Here is a 23,642-nt window from a genome sequence, read left to right as displayed (position 1 = left end):
TTGTAAAACGGGTTTACAATGTCTCAGCAATAAAATGATATCAGCTATGACCAATAAGAATGACTATAAGTGATATATTTAAACTACTGTTCAAATAATTTTACTTAATTGATACATGTTCCTGATATAAAAAAAGTTTGTAGTGTTCTTTGGGGTCTCTGAAAGCAGCAGCAAGACAACTTATAAAGCATGTAGCACTGAATTTAAGGAACCGCCCTCCATGTTACAAGCATGTTTACAGCGGCTCCCTGAGCCCCGCGAATGATGCGCGATGTCCTGGAAGTAGTTGTTCCACTATTCAGCGACAGTTAAATTGTCGGCTAGCAATTTTACCGCCCACAGACCCGGTCTACGAATTATATCGCTATCATCTTACATGCCCCGATCAGCAGATATTACCGGCATCACCCCCTAGTCGACAAATCTTGCCGCCATCTCTGGGGCGGGGGCAGTCGGGGGGAAGGTGGGGTCGGCAGATTTTAGTGCCGTCACCCCAACAACCCCATCTCCTCCCAATGAAAATACCGCAGTGTACCCCAAATGCCAAACATTCCACAGTATATGGTATAACCATAATACTATCCCCCCCCCACCCCCCACCCAGCTCCGTTATCGCAGTAATCCATATATCTAAGGTGGGTTGTGTGACGTGAGCAATCTCCCAGCTGCATAAACAAGTTAAGTGTAGAAGTTGGTGTCACTGTGAATGAAGGAGATTTCCTGCGCTCCTGATGCAATGAATGCATCGTTTGGCGGATTTAAAGCAGAGCATCCAACCCAGCTACTGTATATAGTAGCAGCCATCTGGTTAACCCTATGACCCTTAGAGCTCAGATAAAGCACCCAGTAGACAGAGGCAAGAAGGCCTCAGAGACCAGCATGGCTTCTACATCCACACACACACACGTGGCAACGGGCCCCTCCTCTGACGACGCCAGTTACACGTTATCCCTTGTGTATCTCCTAAACAATGACTCATCCTCTGGCTTCATCTCTGCTACATGGAAAGAAAAAATAGTGTGTGTGTGTGTTTGGGGGTGGGGGAGGGGGGAGGACAAAACTCCAGAAGCTAGAGACCGTAGAGAAGAGGAGAGGGAGTGTGACACAGCAGCTGAACCGAGTGACAGATGAGCGACATCTTGGCTCAGCCACGCTGGACCTTTTCAGGGGCTTCAGCAGACTGTCCAGGTCTGCACCTCGGTACCAATGAGAGTAACCTATAAAAAATTACCCCAAAAATCTGATGGTCGTAGACTTCATAAATGAGGGGGGACATGCCACTCCCAATAACTATATTTATTGGGAGTGGTGGGCAGTGTTGGCTTAATGGTTAGGGAAGCGCACTTGTAATTGAAAGATTGCTGGTTTGAATCCCCGACCAGCAAGGTTCTGCTCCCCAGGTGCAATGTCACGATGTCACATATGGGTTAAATGCAGAGGACACATTTCGTTGTTGTGCACCGTGGTGTGTCAACACTGATCACTAAATTCTAAATCTACGCCTACTTTATAAACGCATAATGTGCAGGACGCATGTCTATAGGGGAGTGGCATGCTGGTCAGCACTGTTGCCTCACATCTCTGGGACTGGGGTTTGAGTCTCCGGCCGGTTTCCATGTGTGTGGAATTTGCATGTTCTCTCTGCGTCATCATGGGTTCTCTGGTGCCCCCCCAGGTCCCATGTGTGTGAACGGTGTGTGTGCCCTGCAATGAGTTGGTGCCCCGGAGTATTCCCTGCCTTGACCCATAGTTTCTGGGATAGGCTCCAAATCGCCGTGACCCCGGCTAGGACAAATGGGTATGAAAAATGGATGGATAGATGTATTTATAGAAATTAATAGAGCTTTGACTCCTTCTTGGCACCACACTTCTGCAGAAGACTCACTACTACATTCTGGTTGATATCTGTCTGTATTGTGCTTCATTCCTCATCAAATAGATCCTGAAAGAGTTCAGGGTCTTTGTGATGTCATCAATACCCATTACAGGTTCCCCAAAGGGCTATCGCATGTTTTGTTTATGTCGGAGATTCTCAGCCAAACCTGTAACAGTGATCTTGGCCCATGCAACAATATATCTGTGTCTAATAATACATATTCCAGTTCAATTTATTCCTCCACTCAATGGTCAATCACTGACATTTTAGACTGCCGTTTATCTTTTAAACTAGCTTAGCAGCCTAAAACCAACAAATACGTCCCAAAAAGAACCTGAGAATGAAACCATAGCTTTGACTACAAATTGGCAGGTCAGTCATCTATAGGTTAACTGGGAAGGGGGGGAATGTAACATTATACACCACATAGAGGGTTTTCCTATGACATAGGACAATGAATGCATGTTCAGTGAATGTTATACTGGTCCAGCCATCCTTGTTGAGATTTCTACTTGCTTTTCCCCATTCCTTTATTACCTCCCCCTTATTCTGAGGCACCAGGAAGGATCAGAGAGGCAAGACTGATTTATTTTTTAGTTAAAAACCACTTTGAACATCATATACTAACTGCATAAATAAAGCATGAGTTAGCAGGCAAGATCAGCTACCAAATGACGAAATACTACTCGTTTCCACTACCCCTTGCTGTTGTTGAAATAAAGGGGGGAAAAAACCCATTTACCCGTCATCTTAACTAGTCCATGGATTCACAGAAAATGGATGACTAGGGAAGGCAAAGGGAGGTCCCCACATCTGAACATAAGGGAGCCTCCACACCAGGAGCCAGAGCCGCCCATACTTTCTGCAGTCCGCCCCAGCGGGCCCGCTGTACGGCTGTCACGAGGCAGATTTCCTAGGATACCGGGAGCGGGGTTTCCCAGCCTCAGCTCTGCGACAGCACCCTGCAGATTAAACAACACTCTGCCTGCCAGCATCTTACCCAATGGCTACATTCCCCGCCCACACCCACGGATAAAATTTCCCACTTACTTTCAATTCGATTTATCGCGCAGCATCAAAAATGCGCACGTCTGTAATCCGGGTTCGCATCTTCTTAAAGGCGGACTTGCAGGGTTGTCAGGGTTACTTCTAGCTTAGATACACGTGGGTGCATTTTGCAGGAAAACTGCACAGGACTGGCTCATGGCTAAACATTCTGGCAAACGTGCCAGACCCGAGTCTAGAGGAGCAACACGAGCAACACTCCAGGGCTTCTCAAAAAGATGGAATTATGAGCTGAGCTCACACGGTGTAATTCATTAACGACAGCCGGTCGTTACTGTGGATTACACAGCCTTGGACAGACTCGGATGACAGGATTTGAGAGACTGGACTGGTCTGGTGGGCGGTTCCTCCCTCTGGTTACTGTCACACTGCCTCTCAGCATTTTTGTAAAAACATAAGTGGGTGTGGAACCAACAGCTTTCTCCCACGAGGGCAGAAATCTAAACAAAGCTAATGTGCTCATCACTTTATTTTCGCTTTGTTGGAGCACATTCGGCAGTCACACAAACCGATCTGAACAACCAACGCTTTTGAAGCTTTATTCCACTGTGTGTTCAATTCACTTGGTTCAGGCTCAGCGTTTTGCTCAGTAACACACCTCCAGTGTCCTTGGGAGTTCTTTGCTCTTGTGATAATCTAGCCCAGTGATGCCAAACTCCAGTCCTGGGGGGCCCGGAGCCCTGCACATTTTTGGGTTTCCCGTCATTTAACACACCTGATTCAGGTCCTTGTGCTAATTGAGATGAATAATTTGTGGTGGAACAGGGAACGAGCTAAGCTACACAGGCCTCCGTCCCCCCCAGGACTGGAGTTTGACACCACTGATCTAGCCCCAAATCCAGAAGCTGTAAACATCAGACCAACTGCTCTACGTAAAATGCCAGAGACGGACATTTCAGGTCCAGAAAGTAAAAATCCAAACCAGGATTTTGTTTCAACCAACCAGTTGAGTACTCTGTAACTGTCACTCATTATACTCAACTGGTTGGTTGAAACAAAATCCTGGTTTGGATTTTTACTTTCTGAACCTGAAATGTCCACCTCTGTAAAATGCAGGAAGCAGCTGCTAACTAGGCTGTTGGATAAAAACACAAAGGGATGCCATTGATAAGTCTAGCGATCCGGCCCCATTCCACTACCGGCTCACTTGCACCCCGCAAACAGAAAGGCTCGGAGAAGTGGTGGGGAGGGACGCCATGGCACCCAGTCCCCCACCAAATGGGCTACACACGGCCACACATTTCAGACATTTTCATATGTGAACTGAGAGGCTACAACCAGAGCTCTATGAAAAACACAGAACTGGCTGCATTTTGTTGTGTGCTATCAAAATCCAAAAACCACTAAATCAGTTATGACATGAGAAGTAGCGTTACCTATGTATGGGAATTGTAGACGATACTGCTAAACTGTGGTTTCACTCCCTCTGAAGGTTATGCCAGTGTATTGCAAGTTCTTAATGCCCTATCAGTGAGAGATACTGTGGTAAACGAAAGGCATTCAATAACGTCTTAATAGTGGCAGTATCTGCTCTTGTCCAGTCAACAGCAGCAGGAGGCGCTAGACCCATTGGTTTCGCTCGTGTCACCAGGACTAAATTGATTTTTAGTTGTGAGTCCACCAGAACAAAGCACACCTTTCTGCCAGTTGGGTTGCTATTCTATCAGAGCATAACTTGGGCGAAGGTTGGAAGTTTTAGCAAGCAGCCCCCCCATTAGATGTCTGTGGGCCGGGCCGGTTCTTCAGAAGATGTTTAAAATATACCTTCCAAATACCAGCTTGGTTAGACATCTTAAAGCGGTCAATGACATTTTAGCCTCTGTACCCTGTCATTACAAGTTGTACCTTAAGTAATAACAGCGTGTATCAAGCGACTCAAAACCTAAGCGCTTATTATGTCTTAAATGCTACTAAAGACTTCAACGATCAATCATGATCAAGTCTACCAATTTTAATCCAAGTAATCTGAGAATTATCGTGCGCTTAGAAACAAGCGAGATAATCTTACCTGTGCTGTCAAACGTCTTACCTGTTTATGAAGCACAGCGGGGGCTGGGAAAGTTCATTCTGCAAAGATTCATGAAGATCGACAATACTCCAAGGACCTTCATCCGGCCTGATCGCCTCTGCGTTTTGCGCACCGTAAAGGGACTGAGACCTATATAAGCTGTTTTTATATTCACCGGCTACCGGTAAGGTATCGGCATTTTCCTTCAGTTTGACCACCTTGCTGTAGTAATGCGGATCTTCGTCTGCGCTCGCTTTCGGGCTCAATTGCTCCGCCACGGCAACGCCGTCAGGGTCCAAGGCGTTTTCCGTGTCCCCCCGCCGGGACTGCTCTCTGCCCAGCGCTGCTGGGCTCTGAGACCACGAGTTGTACTCCACTCCGAGGGTCAGCATCCTCCAGCTGCTGAAGGTGGCCGAGCGTAGGGCTGTTCAGTGCCAGACACATCACGTCAGTCTCGTTGCTTTATTGCACTTAAAATATGTATGTATATATATTTCCGTGTGAAAACTCAATCCCTGACGGTAGATTTGGGAAAACAAACTTGTTTTGTTACTTTCTTCTTAACGAAGAACAAGCGGTTCTCATGAAATGATTGCAATTATACGAAGCGACTCGAACACAGCTAATACAGTGTTCTAACAACCTCGGCTAGACCTAAGACTAATTAAGGCCGAAATGGGGAACTTACACGTGTGTCAATTGAGCGAAATGCAATAACGTGAAAACAATGGAACAGACAGCAGAGGGGAACCCCTCCGATCAGGATTATTTCAACTGATCTCGTATAATAACAAACGTATAACACGCTGGCAGATCGGTATTGTTTATTACAACTGGTGTTTTGACAAATTAAGAACATTTCAAAGCGCCTGTCATATTTATAAGCTTACTTCTGATACACTTCACACGCATTTATCTTAGGTCTGGAGCTCTTATTAGGAAGAATATACACGTCATTTTTTATCAATATGCCTACTTGTTTATTTGGAATAACACCCAAAATTTTGCGTCGATTCAATAACAATTATACATAGGATTTGAATCCGGATACCTTTCTGGTAATTGGGGTATGTGTATTGACAGGCTTTCATTAACGAAACGAAATTAAGTATTAAAGTGATAAAACACGCAACATATTAAGAAGGATGTTTAAAAGGCAGTGTTAAATTATGAAATATTAAATTTAGTGGAAGTAATGATATTGGATAGCAAGGATCTTGTATATCAGTCCCAAGACTTATTTTATATAAATAATTCCCCTCAGTCTAGATGGTCTTACCATATACAAGAGTAGATCGTCTTTCGGCCCATTTTGAATATTGCGGCGTTGTCTTGTTCATTTTGGTACCAATAGGCGCGGATCAAACACAACCAACTTTGACCACGTCTGTGTGCCGAGCCGCATACACTGCCCCCCACTCTGGAGCCGCAAAGGGTCCGGGTGCTGCGGAATGCGGAAAGGCCGTTTCCGTTCAGTCGCTTAAAAGCACTTTATCTGCCTAGAGGTCCACGGTCTTCATCGGGTCGCTTTTAACCCAAACCGACTCCCACCCAGAGAAAAGCAAAACTCTGATTAAATTACGGACTTCTGCGGTAATCAGGAAGGGGCCGATTATCACTAGTTCACCAGAATAAAAAGCCTGCAAAGATGCAATCAAGTTTTGCTTAATTTTACTGAATAACTCGACAAAAGATGTTTTTTTCGGCTCTCTGCACGTAAGAGATTTTGTGTTTGGATTTTGAATTCTGGAATCAACAAAATCCTCCTCAGACAGTACAAAACCGTAAGCATGAATGGATGACAAGAAAGATTAATCCAGTACAGTGAAAGATGTTGGTATTGAGTAGGTTGTCATGTCATGCTCCAGATTAAGAACCCTGGTACTGTCATTCAGGTGGGGTTTGGGGTGGTGGGGGGTTAAAGATGTTAGGGAGCATGAAAAAAACACCCTGGCGGGACAGAGGAGGGTCTTGGGCACAATATTGGGAGTTTGAGTCTCTCCTCTACTTACTGTATGTGAAGTTTGCATGTTGTTCTCTCATGGCTCAAAGACAGGCCAGTCATTTATATTGTGAATGTATGCGCCTTGTGAGGGACTGGCATCCCATCCAGGGCGTACCTGAGCCTTACGCCCTGTGATGGACTGGCAGCCTGTCCAGGGCGTACCCCAGCCCCATGCCCTGTGATGGACTGGCATCCCATCTAGGGTGTACCCCAGCCTTATGCCTTGTGATGGACTGGCATCCCAAACAGGATGAAACCTAGCCCCGTGTCCCGGTAGGCACTGGCATCCCGTCCAGGGTGTACCCCAGCCCCGTGCCCCGTGAGGGACTGGCATCCCATCCAGGGCATACCGCAGCCCCGTGAGGCACTGGCATCCCGTCCAGGGTGTACCCCAGCCCCGTGAGGCACTGGCATCCCGTCCAGGGTGTACCCCAGCCCCATGTCCCAGGAGGGACTGGCATCCCGTCCAGGGCGTACCCCAACCCCGTGCCCCGTGAGGGACTGGCATCCCATCCAGGGCGTACCCCAGCCCCGTGCCCCGTGAGGGACTGGCATCCCGTCCAGGGCGTACCCCAGCCCCGTGAGGGACTGGCATCCCGTCCAGGGCGTACCCCAGCCCCGTGCCCCGTGAGGGACTGGCATCCCGTCCAGGGCGTACCCCAGCCCCGTGAGGGACTGGCATCCCGTCCAGGGCGTACCCCAGCCCCGTGCCCCGTGAGGGACTGGCATCCCGTCCAGGGTGTACCCCAGCCCCATGTCCCGTGAGGGACTGGCATCCCGTCCAGGGTGTACCCCAGCCCCATGTCCCGTGAGGGACTGGCATCCCATCCAGGGTGTACCCCAACCCCGTGCCCCGTGAGGGACTGGCATCCCATCCAGGGCGTACCCCACCCTTATGCCCTGTGTGGGACTAGCTGTGTGCTGCTCTAGTCACATCTATACACCATCACGCTTGACATCACATTAATTGTTTTGTAAATAAATCTGATTTATTAGTAGTAATTTTATTGAAAAAGGATACAGCCAGTTAGACCGAGCATCATATTTCACTGTCAAGAAATATGCAAGTCTTAATTTTTTTTTTGCTTTAAGCCATAGGTGGGAAGTAGCACAAGATTCTACAATATACTAACCATACTAACCACATTTAAAATGACAGAATTATGCATACTTTTACAGTCAACATAGAATTATGAAACAGTTGATAGGCTAACTAGTTACTACAGTAAGAAAACTGGAGGTAAAATTAAATGTGAAAAAAAACAAATCCACAATCTTTTCCACATCTTATTTTACAAGTTGTATTCACTTGGTGAGTAATACAAAATAATAATAAAAAAAAATATCAGCACCATTTTCAGTTTTCCTCAGTGAGTTCTGACCGGCTTGTTTTTCCCACCACCCGACAAAGAAAAAAAGATGTTCAATTACTCTTGGCTGAGTAAGTTTTCCTCACAAAACATGCTTCTCTTTGTTTGATTGGTACAGACATTTTTAAAAAGGTATGAAATCTAGTGCAGTCATGTCTTCCACGTCTTTTGGCAATCCTCCTGGAGTCTCGCGCTGATGAGATAGGTCCTCCATGCCTGCTGGCCACGGTCGCTTTCCCTGGGGGGGGACGGGGACGGGGGGTGGCTTTAGCCCGAGTGTGATGGTGGGCGCCCAGATCTGCTCTAAAGCTCAGCTAGAACAGCCTCCACCATGCTCCGACAACGAGGGCACTACAGTCTCTACAAAACCATGACCCCCACCCCCACAACATTACAGGCTGCATGAGTTCTTACTAAATGTAACTAAAAAACAATTAACCTAATAATTAAATCTAACAAAGGACATTTGCTTTTAAAATGGCTGTCATGAGCAGTTTGCCTTCTTCGAGAGATGTCAGAATTCCAGAGGGCCAATGGGAACACACAGCTCCTTAACCTACTGCCTCAAATATCTAGTGGCAGTAGATTCATGGTTCAAGGTTCATGACCACATCCCTAAAAAAAAATTACGAATCTCATTTTGTTTATTGGATATAAATGAGTGAGGGGGAACATGACAATTAACTACTTATTGGTCCAATTAAACTGTGAGAAATTAAACCAGTGGCCATCAAGGAACCAAAAAGCCCTGATTTATACGTCAGTATTTTCCTCAAAGGAATACCTGGGTGTGAATATTTCCTATCAGAAATCTCACTTTTCCTTGCAACAGAGAAAGGTTATGAAGTTATGGCCCAATCAAATGCTACAGATTCCTGCCAGGAAAGACTGAAAACCTTACACTACCCTCATGAAATGATCAACTCCCCTTTAAAAACCGCTACCCAAGGAAATACGTTCAAGTACAAAACCCTGAAAATCTGTCCACTTTGACCCATATTGCACAGGGAAGCAATACGATACTAGACGGCCTTCTCTCGCCACGTCATGGAAACTATCAAAATCTTTGTTGGGAAAGTTGGCAAACATCCAGTCTTTAGGGTTCCATTCAGTGGGGTGGCGTAGGGTGGGGGGGGTGGGCAGCGCCAAAAGCCTGGAGGGCGATGGGTTCCACTGCACCCGATGAGTCTCGGTTACAATGGCAAGGTGGAGTGAGTGCGGAGTCCCACAGAAAGGGGCGGAGTCCCGCAGAAAGGGGCGGAGTTTTGTGCTGGTGTGGGTGGTGCTCGGGCCGCAGGGTGGGATCGGAGGGGTGCGATTCAGCAGGGGCTGGAGGGTGTGGTGGAGGAGCTGGTGTCAGGGAGGGCGCTGGGTTGCTGCCCCCCAGGCGTGCTGTCCGCCTGCCTCTGGGCAAGGGCGGCCGCCGAGTGCCGGCATGCCAACGAGCCACACTGGCAGCTGAACTGCTTGCCCTTGATCTCCCAGAAGTGGTCGCCGTAGTCGAACCTGCGCGGGCACAAAGATCCAGATGAGAATGCAAGCAAATGCAGAGGGACCTCAGGAAGAACCAGGTGGGTTAAACAGGAGATGTAATTCATGCAGCTTCCACTGGCTCCAGGAGCTCGATGAGTAGAGCGCTGCACTAACAGCACAAAGGTTGTGGGTTCAGATCCCAGGGAGCACATGCAAAGTGTAAGCCTTCCCTCTACTGCAAGCCGTTTTGGATAATAATCATGCACCAGAAATCCACAATATGCGAGAGTCTTATTTCGTTGATTATCTTTTCTTGGAGTGGCCTGGGGGGGTTTCGCCTTACCCGATCTCATCGCCAGCGCTGATGTTCTTGCTGGCAAAGAAGGCGATGTGGGGGAAGCGGAGGTCCTGGTGCGTGGTGAAGACGCGGACGGGGAACAGGTTGGGCTCGCACATGTGGTTGATGAACCGGCTGATGTTGCCATAGAAGCGGGCATCGATGCAGTACACGTCTCCCACCTGCAGGGGGTGTGTTTGAGCAGAGGACAGCCTTGGGCACCAATCGAGTGGATCAAGCTGACAGAAAGCTCAGAGGTTTCAAAGCAGTACAGCGCCAAGAAGTTCTCCAAAGATGTCCTCTGATTTACACGGATTTTATACTCCCGCTAAAATATAATATGAGATTGCATCTCTTTCCCTAGCATCCTTTAGCCACTAGCTGGGCCAAACAAAATGGACTCACACATTGCCCAAATTACATTTCAACACATTATGTATGCAGTGTTTTATATTAAAGTGCAATGACAAAGATCTCCCAGACGAACGGTTCACACGCACAATTCTGATTCATTTCAGTCGTTCCATGCAAACTTTAAAAAAGGCACTTAGCGTTCATTTAACCTTTGGCCACAAGAACCGGTTGTGGACTGGATTAGTGAATGGCCAAACCTCTGTACCCTAACTATCAATCCATCTCATCACCACCCCCCACCCCCAAATCAGTTTCAAGAGATCGGAGGGGGGACGGGGGACGAGCTATGACAACACATTTATCACCATGACAATCAGCAATGGCAAGGCTATTTTTAGGGCTCTTCGGTACAGGGATGCACGGACTGGGCATGAGGCAGGCGAACCAGAAGTGATAAGCCAAGACGGCTTGAACTACAAGCCATCCCCCACCCCACAAGGGCACTGGCAAGGGGGGGGGGGGACTGCCCTACAACAGCAGGATAGTGGGGGCCAACAGGTACACAAAACCCATGGCAAAAGTCCACGGCCACAGGCCCTCCCTCAACCTCAAATGGCGCAGGCAGGGGGCAGCTGCCCCGTAAGCAGTTTTTGGGCAACGGCTGAGTGGAGAAATTGATGGACGCCAGTGAACCAACATGTAAACACCCAGCAGACTGCCACCCGCAGGCCAGCGGGGGCATTAGCACAGAGGGAGCCTGCAAAGGCCACCGTGTACAAACTGCCCAGCAGACATCATTGCACCATGTGTTGATGTCCATGCTAGCTGACTGACGGAGATCAGCATGACGCAAGCCTCACTGGCAAACTTCAAGCCCAGGCGTCTTACAGAAATAAATACAAGATAACAGCAGCTCTTTTCCAAACCGTAGATTTATTCCCTGCTTCAGTGAGATCCAATAAGATACAGACTATACCCCACAAGATACTTAAATTCATCCCTAAAAAAATGAGTAAATTGACCTAACCATGGAAATTTAATGGCCATTTCATTTTGAAACAATGACTCTGATTGGTCGTCCTTTTGATCATCGATGAAGTTACCTTGTTGTCCAGATTGAAGAGGTACGAGTCATTCTCCCTGACATCTGCTTCGGCGTCAGTGATGATCTCGCCCACGTACCTGAAGACAGCAGGACCGTCACCCACTGGGGACCTTTTTGAACTTTTTAAACTGAAAAAAATGACACTCGCGACTGGAATTTTCCCAGAGAAAAATTACTGCGGCTAATGTGTGAAAGTTGCATGTATCTTTCAAACTCATCTGCATATATTCTTTCTCTGATCTTAACCCTGATCTTTTTAATCTTTTACTGTACAAACTTGGTGGGAATACAGTGAAAAGATGGGACATACACCTCCAACACCCCAACTACTTTACCTGCCAATCAACAGCTGTTACATCGGACGGCTGAGATCTGATTGGAGGAGCACATGACTATCATCAGTAACTGGTGCCCTCCATAAAACTGCATTTTGCAGGTAGCAAAATGAATCCTTTCCAACTTTCACCCCCAGCAAAACAAACTGAGAATTTCCAGGCCATAGCAATACATTTATATAAGGTTTCTTACCCTTGCTGTGATTGAAATCTATAAATATGTTGATTATTTTGTTTTTAATTTTCCATTTCTGGACACAAGCCAGTACAATTTACAGCCAGAATTTCACCATCTGTGCTTTACATTCCCACAACACCAAAGAGTCATGGGAATTCACAAAAAAAGTGTATTCAAAATTGTGTTGACAGCACATGCCTGGGGTTTGGGAGAAAAAACCTCAGTGATGTCATGTGAATAAACCACCTATATCAACAGTCACCTTGTCTAATGACACCCAGCTGACCCCAGCCGGAAAATGTCAAGGACAACTAAACTGGCCCAGTCGTACGACTAGTGCTGTGATGGGAACCAGAGACAAGTTTCAGCCATCATACAAAGCAGTGGTCAATTCCTGTTCATAAAAACTATGCCATTTAAAAGTTTTGAGTCTAATGTTCGATTTTCTGTAACAAAAGACACTGTTTGAAAGCCAGTGGTCGCAGACTGACTTGTCATGTGCTGAACAAAGATTGCTGTCGATCAGGATTAGGTGTTGCTACTGCGATCGGAAAAAGGCTGAGAACTGCAGAGCGTGTGAAATCTACTCCAGACTCCAGATAAAAATCAGAATACGAAAAATCTGTTCTTTGTTCAGGGAGTAGGCAGTACAATTTCCTAGGCATATATATATGCTTTAAGGAAGGACCACATTAACTCATGGTACATGCATTATCAGTCTGAGACCACAGACCTCAAACACCTTGCACATTCTTCTCATCTAGAATTCCTTTTGTCCTTTATGATGGACAGGACAAACTACGGGACTCACTCGCAGACAAAAGTTCCCTGGGGGACGTCCTGAAGGGCTCGAACTCCCCAACCAGTCTTTGCTGTCCGGAAGAGCTGTAGCCGCATCCTAGAATGAGAGTGTTCAAAATCGTAGGGGGTCCAACTATGTGAAATGAACACTGCACCATCCACAGGCACCCAACCCTACTTATGAAACTTATAACACATCCTGTATTGCATTATGACCCAGATTGCCTTCCGAAGTAGGTTGGAGCTTGTTTGACAGAAGGATTCTGCCACTTCCGCCATTCGTAGTTGATCTGCTCATCTTAGTGACTCAGGATAAGCATGCCACGTCGATTACCCAATCTTGCAGACACTCAAATTCAACTCAAGACACTGCTGAGGCGGAAGGTGGCTGGAGAACCTTTGGAGAACACTTGAGAGAACATCTACTTTCCAACCACTATCACTGAGACCAAGAGGTGGGACCTGAAGGCAGATGGTGCTACCTGACTTACAGGTTATCTGCAAAGTAGCTGGACACCATGCAACTAATCATCCTGTCACCTACCACCCAAAACAGGCAGGTCAGAAGAGACCCAAGATGACACAGCTAATAGTGCCATCCATTTAGGCTATGTCAGGTTCCCAGGACTCCAAAGAGAGAAGATCAGGAGCCTTTTGGGTAGGTCTTGCATCGCATTGGTGCAACAGTAGCTGGCAATAAGTTACAGGGACTAGGAGCTATTTGGAAACAAGTCCACACTCTTCGCCCTGAAGATACCTCAGGCCATTCTGAACAACACGATTCTTGCAGGTCCTCCAGCACGAGCAGGCATGATTGCACTCGAAGATGAGCGGTGGCTCCTCGCGGCAGAACTCTGGAAGGAGACGTCCCTCCTGTCCAGAAAGAAAAAGCAACCTGAATCAGTTGGGGGCAGACCACACCTGAACATTCTGAGCCTGTCTGAGAAGAACTACTGCAAAAACCACACTGTCTTCTTTCTTTCTGGTGAGTGGCGGAGGGACGCACCTTGTCGTACCAGCAGCGCAGGCTGAGCTGCCCACACATGCAGGTGGTGGAGGAGCAGTCATCTTTGCACACACAGTACTGTTGACCACAACAGGTTGAGGTAGAAAGTCAGCACAAACCTCCAAAAGCAGGCGAATGTCTGCTGAATGCTAAATTAAGCCCAAAATACGTAATGGTAAGCAAAAAAAAAACATTTTAACACGTAAAATCTCTTGTAGGAAGTAAACATAATTGGAGGGCTTACATGTATTAAAGGAGATTCCACCCACTTTGTAACTACAGACCTCACTGGTAATACTGACTGGAGATACCGTTCCTTTAAATCTGCTCAGATTTGGGGAGACTGTGTTTAGTAGGGCACTACACAGAGATGAAACCAAACTAAAACCTGGAGAACTCACAAGACTGAATTGCTCCCAGACATACTTCTACTGAGTATAGGCATTTGACAGCACCCAGCCAAAGCCACCCACCTGCAAGTGAGTGATGTTCTTGTCGATGTTCATGGGTGAAGTGACGCAGTTGACAGGGACGTATTTATAGTTGTCAGGACAGGGCTCCGCATCCACCCCATTCACACACGGAACAGGGACCTTCTCGTAGCCACGTGCAATGTCCCTGGTGTTTAGAATGAATGACGTTCATAGACAAAAGCTGAGGACTTACATAACATGTTCAGGTTTTGCTACCTCATGACAAATCCTTGTTTTGAAAAGAGGAGTTTTTGGCTATATTTTTTTTTTTTTAACAAGTATGATCAAAGACAACAGTACATTTAGGTGCTTTCTGAAAGTAGGAATTGAGTCATAGCTACTGAAATGTCAGATTATCGAACCCCTACTGAACTGGTCAACAATGTTAAAGGAGGAAAAAAAAAAGTGGAAAAACAGTGACAAATTATCTGAATGTTTTATTGGGTAAGAAAAAGTGGGAACCAGAGATATACCTGTTGAGGACCTTCTCCTCCTGCAGCGCCTGGGTTCCTGCGGCTTCCTTCAGCTTCCGGTTGGTCTGAAGGGTGCTCCATACTTTGGAGTTGTGACTACAGCACTCCAGCGGGGTCTCCCCTTCGCGGTTCTTAAGGTTCACGTTGGCACCGCGTGACAGGAAGAGTCTACAAGTATTTAGGTGGGAGGGGCTGATGCCAAGTGACTAAGCTTAATGGGTGATCATAGTCATGCAACTATGCAATAGCGTGACCCAAGGAACATATCACACATCTATGGGTGACGAAGGGTCAGCTCGAACTCACGTCACGCAGTCCAGCCGGTCCTCCCGTGCGGCAATATGAAGGGGTGAGTCGCCGTGCATGTTGACGGCATGGAGATCGCACCTCGCGCCCAGCAGGAGCTCGGCGATTTCCACGCAGCCAGAGAAGGCCGCCCAGTGCAGGCAGATGTTCTCCTCCTGTGCCCAGCCACCACAGCAATCATTAATGTGTGGTCAGGAAGGTCTTGAGCAGAATAAATGACCTGACTCCAATTAATAAACAGCCCAGCTGCATAAACAGGGATATAACTAAAATCCACAACATATATATTAAAAAAAACCCTCCTACAGGTGTGGGTACAGGGATTTTCTGGTGTGAATATTTGAGTATCAAGCTTTGAATGAGTGGACAGAACAAACCTGCAACAGTAATGGGTGAGATTAGCAGAAAATGTTGAAAATCCTACGATCAAAACCTGACTGACCTTGTCTCTGATGTTAATGTCAGCTCCCCTGGAGAGCAGCAGCTTCACCTGGTCCACGTGCTTGTACTCCGTGGCCCAGATCACAGCTGTCCACCCACCGTCATCCTGAAATTGACTATATCAATTCACAGCTGCCTATGGCTCACTTGCACCATAGTCAATTTTTCATTACATCAAAAAACGCTTTCATTTATTATAGAAATTAGTCAAGGACGCCACCGAGATTTTTAATTTCCGGAAATTATGCTGGCGAGTATAACAACGGAATTTAAAAAGAAATCAATGAAACCCGTTGAAGGAACGGCAGCTCAGTGTAGGCCAGACTGTGAAGGACAGTGATGGGTTCATGTACACAAACGTATGGTGGGAACTGCCCAGCAGCCATGACCACAACACATGCCAGCAACAAGGATGACGGAGCCAGAGCATCTTCCCACCTGACAGTTGATATCTATGGAGCAGGTATCCAGCAGGTGTTGTACAATGTCATAGTGTCCTATTTTAGCAGCCAGGTGCAGACAGGTGGAGCCTTCCACATCCTGAAACGGATGGTCCGATTACTCGAGGATAGCAGGCTACAGGAAACCACCCCATCACAGCTGAATGAGGGCCCACTGAAAGCCAGGCTGCCTTCCTAAATGTTGCTATTTTAATAACCCTCATTAAATTCTAAGAACTCCTCAGATCCCATTAACATGAACTGAAAGACTCACGGGATGTTTAGAACCTTTCTGTATTCTGAAGAGCAAAAATTTGTGATCTCTTAAGCAAAGTTCTAGGGTACCGCAGCTCATTGCAGCATAAATACACAAGGGGGCAAGTGTCGAGGAGTCAGGACTGACCTTGTGGCTGACGATGGCACCAGCCCTGAGAAGATACCGGACTGTCTCCAAGTGGTTGTTCTCACAGGCATCCATGAGAGGCGTTCTCTGGTCGTCGTCACACATGTCAAGGTTTGCACCAGCCTAGAACAGAACGGATCAGACTATTTTTCAGCCTCCTACCTCTCTTTACTGCCCACAGAAGATCCATTTGGAAAGCAGTTCATGGTACCAATGGCAACAAGTCTGTGCTCTACTGCATGCTGTTGGCGCAAACATCTAAGAAATTAAATCCAAATCCTATGCATTAGCAGAATCACCACATTCCTGATCCCAAATGAAACTGTACTGAAAACCTTACCTGCACAAGCAGGTGACAGACTTCCTGATGTCCTGCTTCAGCAGCTACATGCAGGGGTGTGCGTTTGCTCTGGCTCTCCATCTTGTAGTTGGGGTCTATTCCATCCACTAAGGCAAAGAAATAGAATCGTTGAAAGAGAAGGACTAGGGTAAATAACAGGGCTTTCCTTCTGCTTTAAAGTTCAATGACTGAGGACAAGCTTAGATTGGGGGGGGCAGTGAAATCATACCTCCCCCCCCCCAAAAAAAAACCTACCTAGCATTAGTAGGACCTTCTGGAGTTCCCCTTGTTTGGCTGAAATATACAGCTGCTTTGGGTGGAATCTCAGTTTCTTAGGCCTTGAACAGAGTAAAATAAGACTTTATTACTCTCTGCCTACAGAACAACATTTTCAAGAAGGGAGATGACCAACAAACATTGGGAGTATGCAGAACATCTTCTATGGGAAGTGACCATTAACATCAACGTGCTTCAAACCTACTTCTCTGCATCCAAAGCAAGGAGTACGCTCTCTAGCGTCTCTTTGGGTGGTCCTGGCGCCGGCGCGGATCCGACCCCCAGCCCCATGGCCACGGCAGCCTTGGACCCAGGTGACTGAGTGTCAGACATTTCTGGGGTTCTTGGCAAAGAGCTGTCTGCTCGGTGGTCGATAGACCTGGGCACATGAGCTAGACTGTAATGGGAGGAGAATGGTGTCTTTAAGCCAATCGCTCAAGTTATAATGATGATATGACATTGATAACGGTAAACAATATTTTCACAATTTGAGAACTGCAGCAGAGACAGACCCCCCAGTGGTGGTGTCGGCCTTGCCCTCCGACACAGTGGGCATCTTCGGGCCTGGGGAGAGGGGTACCATGGAGGTCGTGTCAGCCTTGGCAATAGTTACTTCCTTGGCCTTGCCCGCATCCTCGCCACAGTGCGGGCAGAAGGTCTGACCCTTCAGCACGGAGGCACAGGCCCGATGGAAGCGGTGAGAGATGTTGCTGTCCGGCTGGCACTCCATAAAGGTCCCCTTCACCGTCCAACATAAACAAACCAAGATGCGGGAGTTAACAATCTGCCACTAGCTCATCCTCTTGCGTTGAAGGAGGGTATCTTGTCAAGCCCAGAACCCCTACTTCGGTAGTTTCAGAGACACAGGAAGAGCCAGATGTGGTGGTAACAATGAAACGGGGTACGATTAGACCCATGACACAATACCCCTGAGAGAACAATGAGGTGGGGAAATGTACAACCCCACCATTTCCTTTGATCCCCGAAATCCCAAACAGCACTGATCAAAAGTGGATTCTGGCAAAGTCTGAAATGCTTGAAGCACAAGACTAGAAACGGGCTCATGAGGGACGTCGACTTACCGCCCGGCAGAAGAAGCCACAACCGGGGCAGCACTGGTGCTTGACCATGCCGGCCCGATGGTCCTCGCACAGAACCAGGAGCTGTACCGTGTTGGAGGGCCGCATCATCTCGTGTTTTGTCACACTGCTCTGACAGCGACTTAGCTACGAGGACACAAATGAACATTTTGATGGTTTGGAGAGAGTGTTGAAGGTGAGAATTATGTTCATTTGCATAAAAACTAGGACCTGTTCCTGGTTGTTGTATTTATTACCAAGGAGAGAGTAGCCTAGGGTTGAAGGAAATTAAACAACAAAAAACAAAAGTAAAGATAGAGCTACGTTTTAGAACATTTAGAATCATTGACAGAGTCCGGCCTACCTGCCCATCCACGCTCTCCGTAGCCATGCACTTCCTGTTAGCCAGCGTGAGGATCTCTCGACTCTTTGGCGTCTCCATTCGGCAGCTGCACAGGGGCAGTTCCTGCACCAGGTCTGTCTCCACCCCCCCTGGACCTCCAGGCAGACCTAGACATAAAGAATACTGCTTACTCTCATTCTGTATGGAAGGAGGCCAAAACAAGCATTTTCTTGAAAGCTCAACAAGCAGATGACACCCACAGACAAATACATGAGAATCAAACATCCAGATGAGAAACACATTCTCCTGGAGCCTTTAATCACCAAGGGACTTTAAACTGCTCTCTAACAGACTCATATTTCAGTCTTACAGCAAACCCAAGTGATTTGCAACATTCTCGTCTGACTAAAGTACAGAATGAGGTTCGAGGCACTGCATGACAAACTTCCAAATTCTTCAGTCTGTTACACAACAGTGTTTTAAGTCACCACCAGGGGGAGCCCATTCCACCAAGTATATCCATGGATCATTTGGCCAGATGAGTAGGGAGGTCAAGATCAACAGCAGTAAGGTTCACATCCTTCCCCAGAAGACCTTTTTGGAGACCACAGAATAAATATTTTTTATTTTTGTTTTTTTTTTAAAACAAATTATATAGTTACCAACTAGTTTGTTTACCACACCGAGTAAATGGAGCAATGATTTGATGCAGTTATCCAAAGAAAGCCAAGTTTACATGGTCCTCTTGCCATTTATACGTCTCCGGAACAATTCTGTACAATTGTACAATATTTTGGTTATATACTTTGAAAGAAGACCTCAAATTAAGATGGAAAAATTCTACCTTGAGCCTTAACCTTTACGTCGATATGCAACTCCCATTTCTCAGTATTTTTTAACCACCCAATGAAGTTTGATTGCCTGGAACAAAAGTCTACACAGTGGGTCTTGCTTTTAGCAGAAGACAATACACATGACCACAAAGGAGCGTCAAGGGCAGCCATTTCTTGACAGTAACCGTTGCTTGTATTTATCCTGACTCTACAAAGAGGACCAATAGGAACAAAGACCCTCAAGCCTCTCACCTGATTGCTGGGACACAAGAAACTCCTCCTGGACTTCAAGGTTCAAGGAGACCAGAGGCACCTCCGTGTATTCCTTACTGGTGTTTATCTGTGACTGGACCTCCGTCTCATTACCTGTTTGGATCAAAGCATGTGGCAATGATCAACATAATATCCAAAACCATTTAAAAGCTTCCTGGCTAAACATAACTTTGATCAAGACACTCCATATAACCCAGAATTCCTTTCAATTTACACCCCAAGAATCACCACAGATGTGTGACGTATGCGAAAGTATTTTATTTTCATATTCTGAAAACTATGAGAGTAAGTGGCGTGAAGTAATGAAGACTAAAGGCAGGAAGTATATAAACTTATAGTGTGAAAGTCCTCCAGCAGCTCAAGACATGTCTGCGGAGAAGCAGCTCCCAAATCTACTGTCAGCGGCCCCACAAGTTATATAATTACCTCTCATGTCAGGGCGATCCCTGCCGGTCTGGCACTTTAAAATTAAAGTCCCGAAAAAGAATACTTTGAATAATAATGAACCTCAGAGTCACTGCAGAAAAGCAACTCAAATCCACAGCTTCTCTGAACTTGGTAACATTTATATATTCAGTCAATTTAACCTCAAATATGGATCTGTAAAACTCCGAATTAAAATCCAGATCTGACTCGCGTCTCAAACAATACTTCTAGCTAATATAACGAACTGAACAAACAGAGTTGAAAATTGCCTACTGAAATTAAGTACGAATAAAACTCCAATACCATACAAAGTTCTCATGTTACTTAATATGCAACTTGAAGTAGGGGGGATGATACATTGTGTCCTGCTGGCTAGTGGGGGGGTTGCCATATACATATCCCAAAACTATTAACACTATCATTTTTCCCTCAAGGGATCAACAGCACCTCTCGGGACTCGAACAGGAAATTCTTCCTCGCTTCCAGGGAAGCTAATCTGCTGTCTCACACCAAACGGTCGCGGTAGGGAGCCACCGGGGGGCGCAGCAGCCAGCCTTACACACTCCGTGCACGTTTAGACACTCCATTTACCAGTGGGATTTGTCAAAAGGACGTACCTGGGAGGCCCTCGGCCTTCAACTGCTTCTTTCTTTTACGTTTCCTGGATGTTTGCAGCCAAGGCTTGTCTCCCTTCATTTTCTTTTTCATTCTTTTTTTTAGGCTGGACTCTGAGCTCTGAAGGGCCGTGAGGCATAAGACATGGGGGTGACACATTAAAAACTCAAAGGGCATTTGATGTAGCATCCAAAAAAAACTGCTCCATATCTCAAACTGTTTTCTGGCTACTGTGGCACCGGTTTGAGGAAAACGTGCAAAACCAGCTCTAATCTATGACTGGTAACTAAACACAACACACACATAGAAGTACACAGACTGCATGCAATGCACAATTTTTATATGTTTTCCTATTTATCAACGTTCAGTTTTTTTTTTTGATGATGCATTTATCCAAAGTGACATAGAACTGAGAAAGTAAGGTCAGACAGTCCCTGGAGCAGGGGTCTCCAACTCCGGTCCTGGAGAGCTACCGTCCAGTAGGTTTTCTATCCTACCCGGCTTCTGATGAGCCACACCTGTTCTCAGGTAAATGCCAGGAGCAGGTGTGGCTCATTAGAAGCCAAGTGGGACAGAAAACCTACTGGATAGTAGCTCTCCAGGACCGGCGTTGGAGACCCCGGCCCTGGAGCAATCAAGGGCTAAGGGCCTTGCTCAGAAGTCCAATGCTGAAATTACTCTGCCAACCATGGGATTTGAACCAGTAACCTCCTGATCACGGGCAGGTCTGTATTATAGCAGATTCGGTGAAATATTACCAGGTCTGAGTCATTGCCCTCCTCCTCTCCTTCGTCGTCACCAGATTCCTCAGATTCCTGTTCTCCTACAAGCTGGTCCTTCGTTTAGAGTTATGATCCGAAATCAGTGTCTTTGATACATTCATAACACGGTTCAGAACATGTTCAATCTATTACACTTGGTGATGTTATCCATCATGATATCCATAATTTGAATTGCACAGTGTTTTTCATTCATAAACTAGTATATATAGAAACAGTATGAAAGATGGAATCTCATTTCCAGGCTTTGCCGTCGGAGCGTAATGTCTTACCGGCCCACAATCCTCAAACGAGGAGCCTGCAGCCTTTTCTCCGAGCAGACCGACCTGGAGAGCGGCGTCGGGAGTTCTCGGCTCCTCTCGGGAAACGGCGCCGGCCTCGTCGCCGACCTGCTCGTCCTCTTCCTCGGAATCCTCGCCCTCCTCAGACTCCTCCTCAGACTCGTTTTCCACGCTCTCGCCATTCACTCGGAGTCCTTTCTGCTGATGAGTGCAGACGGCAGGTTAGCTGTGACTCAGCTGACATAACAGAAGCCGCCATTTCATTAATAATGGCCCAAACCCAAGAGCTAATATTTTGACCCTTTAATCGACGATAAGTGTTCTGCATGGATTAAGGTCACACAGACCCAATAATCTCACATCTCAAACAACTCCCGATAATTTTCACCCAGACTAATTTTCATGAAGCCATCAACTGAGTGAAAGGTGATTATAGCTCCTTCAAGCTGCACATTTTGTCTTAAGACAATATTGGAAAAGCCCCAGGACCGGTGTAGCATAAACTCGCGGGTACTTCCTGTGAACCCGCATAGGAAGCCAAACCGTGGTGGGTCGAGCGCAGTCTGACCTGGGTCTGGATGGCCTTCCGCGACAGGTCCTTGAACAGATCCAGCACGGAGCGCTGCTTCAGTACTTTGGTTTTCTTCTTGGGAACGAGACTGTACGTTCCCATCTTCCTCTTCTTTTTCCGGGAGACTCCGGTGGCTGCTGGGACAGCAGGGTGGTGGTTAAGTGACTGAGGGTTCTCCGCCTCGTGTGGAGAAGGAGCCCCTCGGGAATAGCAAGTACAGCCAGCTGAAGAAGCTGCTTTGTTAACCTTCAGCACCAAGACGCTTCCTTCCCTACATAAACAGGAAGACGCTGGTTTGGAAGCCACATGGTAAGTAAACGAGCTGCTTAAGGTTTGTGAAGGAATATGGCACCTATACGACACAAACACACAACAAACCATTTAGCAAACCCAAACTTTACTTTCAGTGTGAAAGAATGAAGATATTTCCCTACTTCAACTTCCTCAAAAACCTTCAATTGCTCTCTAAAAAACAAACAGTTCCTCAAAATCTGATTAGTTATTGTCATTCAATCTGCCTCCATCTCAGAGATCTACTGATTTGAGACATTAATTCACCCCTAGAATTAATACAGCTAGTTTGGTCTGAAGGGACAGCAAATAGTGACATGGGCCCAGGACCCGAATCAGCTCTTCAAACCAGGTCATTTTTGCAGAGCAACCCAAGCAAGGAAGACTGAAGGAAAACTGTAGGAATGTTGGAGCCATAGGGGGGGGGTTTTCAGAGGAGTGGGTGGTCCAAGCGGGGTCTGACCGGGCTGAGGCTTGCTGGGGGGCGCCGGTGCGTCGCTTTGGCTCTGAGGTAGCTGAGGTTGAGGGGGTAGGGCTGGGGGGGGCTTCCCCGCCTCCAATCCACTCCGAGTCTCATCTTTTGCACCATTTGGTTCTTGAGATTCCCTGTTTAGAAGCTAGAGGACAGAAAAAATACTTCACTACACATAGTTTAAAGTCCCTGTACAAAAACTGGGTGATTAAAACACTTTCCCATCATAAATGAGCAACTCACAGCTAAACAAGATTTAAACAAATGCAGGCATTTAAAGGTTTTAGTTGGTTGCCGGATGCAATGTTTGGGCAGCAAGACAGAGGAAATATGGATAAGAGAAGGTGACAGAAATGCAACCAAAGATATATTTTGTTGGTGGAAGCTTATGTATTACATTAAAATTAACCCTATGAGTACTGCTGATTTTTCATGCACCAGTACTGGTTTGGTTAACACTGCTGTTTGACATGCTACAGGTTAGTTACTTGCAAGTTGATTAGTGGAAGGAAATAACTTTGGGTTGAGCTTGGGGGGGGGGGGGGGATCTCCACCCATTTAAAGGGGTCCACGGGGTTGTATTGGATGGTTTTGATTGTTACACCCCATAGTTT

At 46.7% G+C, this 23,642-nt stretch overlaps 2 protein-coding genes across 8 annotated transcripts in view; both read right to left on the bottom strand.

Annotated features, from left to right (window-relative positions):
* The window catches only part of LOC111853984 (probable voltage-dependent N-type calcium channel subunit alpha-1B), a 117,418-nt gene extending 111,050 nt beyond the window's left edge, over positions 1-6,368 (bottom strand). The window contains exons 1-2 of the mRNA XM_072714731.1: positions 6,229-6,368; positions 4,971-5,373 (exon numbers count right to left, since the gene is read on the bottom strand). Coding sequence (XP_072570832.1) covers positions 4,971-5,373; positions 6,229-6,289 — 464 coding nt within the window. The 5' untranslated portion in view covers positions 6,290-6,368. The remainder of the gene's footprint in view (positions 1-4,970; positions 5,374-6,228) is intronic.
* A 1,553-nt stretch (positions 6,369-7,921) lies between these two features.
* ehmt1b (euchromatic histone-lysine N-methyltransferase 1b) overlaps positions 7,922-23,642 on the bottom strand; it is a 38,831-nt gene continuing 23,110 nt past the window's right edge. For 3 of the 7 annotated variants that reach the window (XM_023831474.1, XM_023831475.2, XM_072714730.1), the window contains exons 4-27: positions 23,020-23,173; positions 22,263-22,402; positions 21,686-21,895; positions 21,393-21,470; positions 20,637-20,754; positions 19,573-19,686; positions 18,509-18,654; positions 18,148-18,291; positions 17,578-17,804; positions 17,271-17,462; positions 17,045-17,127; positions 16,790-16,896; positions 16,450-16,572; positions 16,045-16,146; positions 15,608-15,712; positions 15,166-15,320; positions 14,860-15,051; positions 14,387-14,531; positions 13,914-13,991; positions 13,665-13,780; positions 12,918-13,004; positions 11,592-11,670; positions 10,141-10,316; positions 7,922-9,830 (exon numbers count right to left, since the gene is read on the bottom strand). In XM_023831474.1, coding sequence (XP_023687242.1) covers positions 9,644-9,830; positions 10,141-10,316; positions 11,592-11,670; positions 12,918-13,004; positions 13,665-13,780; positions 13,914-13,991; positions 14,387-14,531; positions 14,860-15,051; positions 15,166-15,320; positions 15,608-15,712; positions 16,045-16,146; positions 16,450-16,572; positions 16,790-16,896; positions 17,045-17,127; positions 17,271-17,462; positions 17,578-17,804; positions 18,148-18,291; positions 18,509-18,654; positions 19,573-19,686; positions 20,637-20,754; positions 21,393-21,470; positions 21,686-21,895; positions 22,263-22,402; positions 23,020-23,173 — 3,258 coding nt within the window. In that variant the 3' untranslated portion in view covers positions 7,922-9,643. The remainder of the gene's footprint in view (positions 9,831-10,140; positions 10,317-11,591; positions 11,671-12,917; positions 13,005-13,664; positions 13,781-13,913; positions 13,992-14,386; positions 14,532-14,859; positions 15,052-15,165; positions 15,321-15,607; positions 15,713-16,044; positions 16,147-16,449; positions 16,573-16,789; positions 16,897-17,044; positions 17,128-17,270; positions 17,463-17,577; positions 17,805-18,147; positions 18,292-18,508; positions 18,655-19,572; positions 19,687-20,636; positions 20,755-21,392; positions 21,471-21,685; positions 21,896-22,262; positions 22,403-23,019; positions 23,174-23,642) is intronic. The other 4 variants (XM_023831479.1, XM_023831476.1, XM_023831477.1 and 1 more) reach the window with 4 other exon arrangements.

Source organism: Paramormyrops kingsleyae, chromosome 7 (assembly GCF_048594095.1).
Source record: "Paramormyrops kingsleyae isolate MSU_618 chromosome 7, PKINGS_0.4, whole genome shotgun sequence".
In the NCBI taxonomy this organism is placed as follows: domain Eukaryota; kingdom Metazoa; phylum Chordata; class Actinopteri; order Osteoglossiformes; family Mormyridae; genus Paramormyrops; species Paramormyrops kingsleyae.
This window is presented reverse-complemented; position numbering and strand designations above follow the sequence as displayed.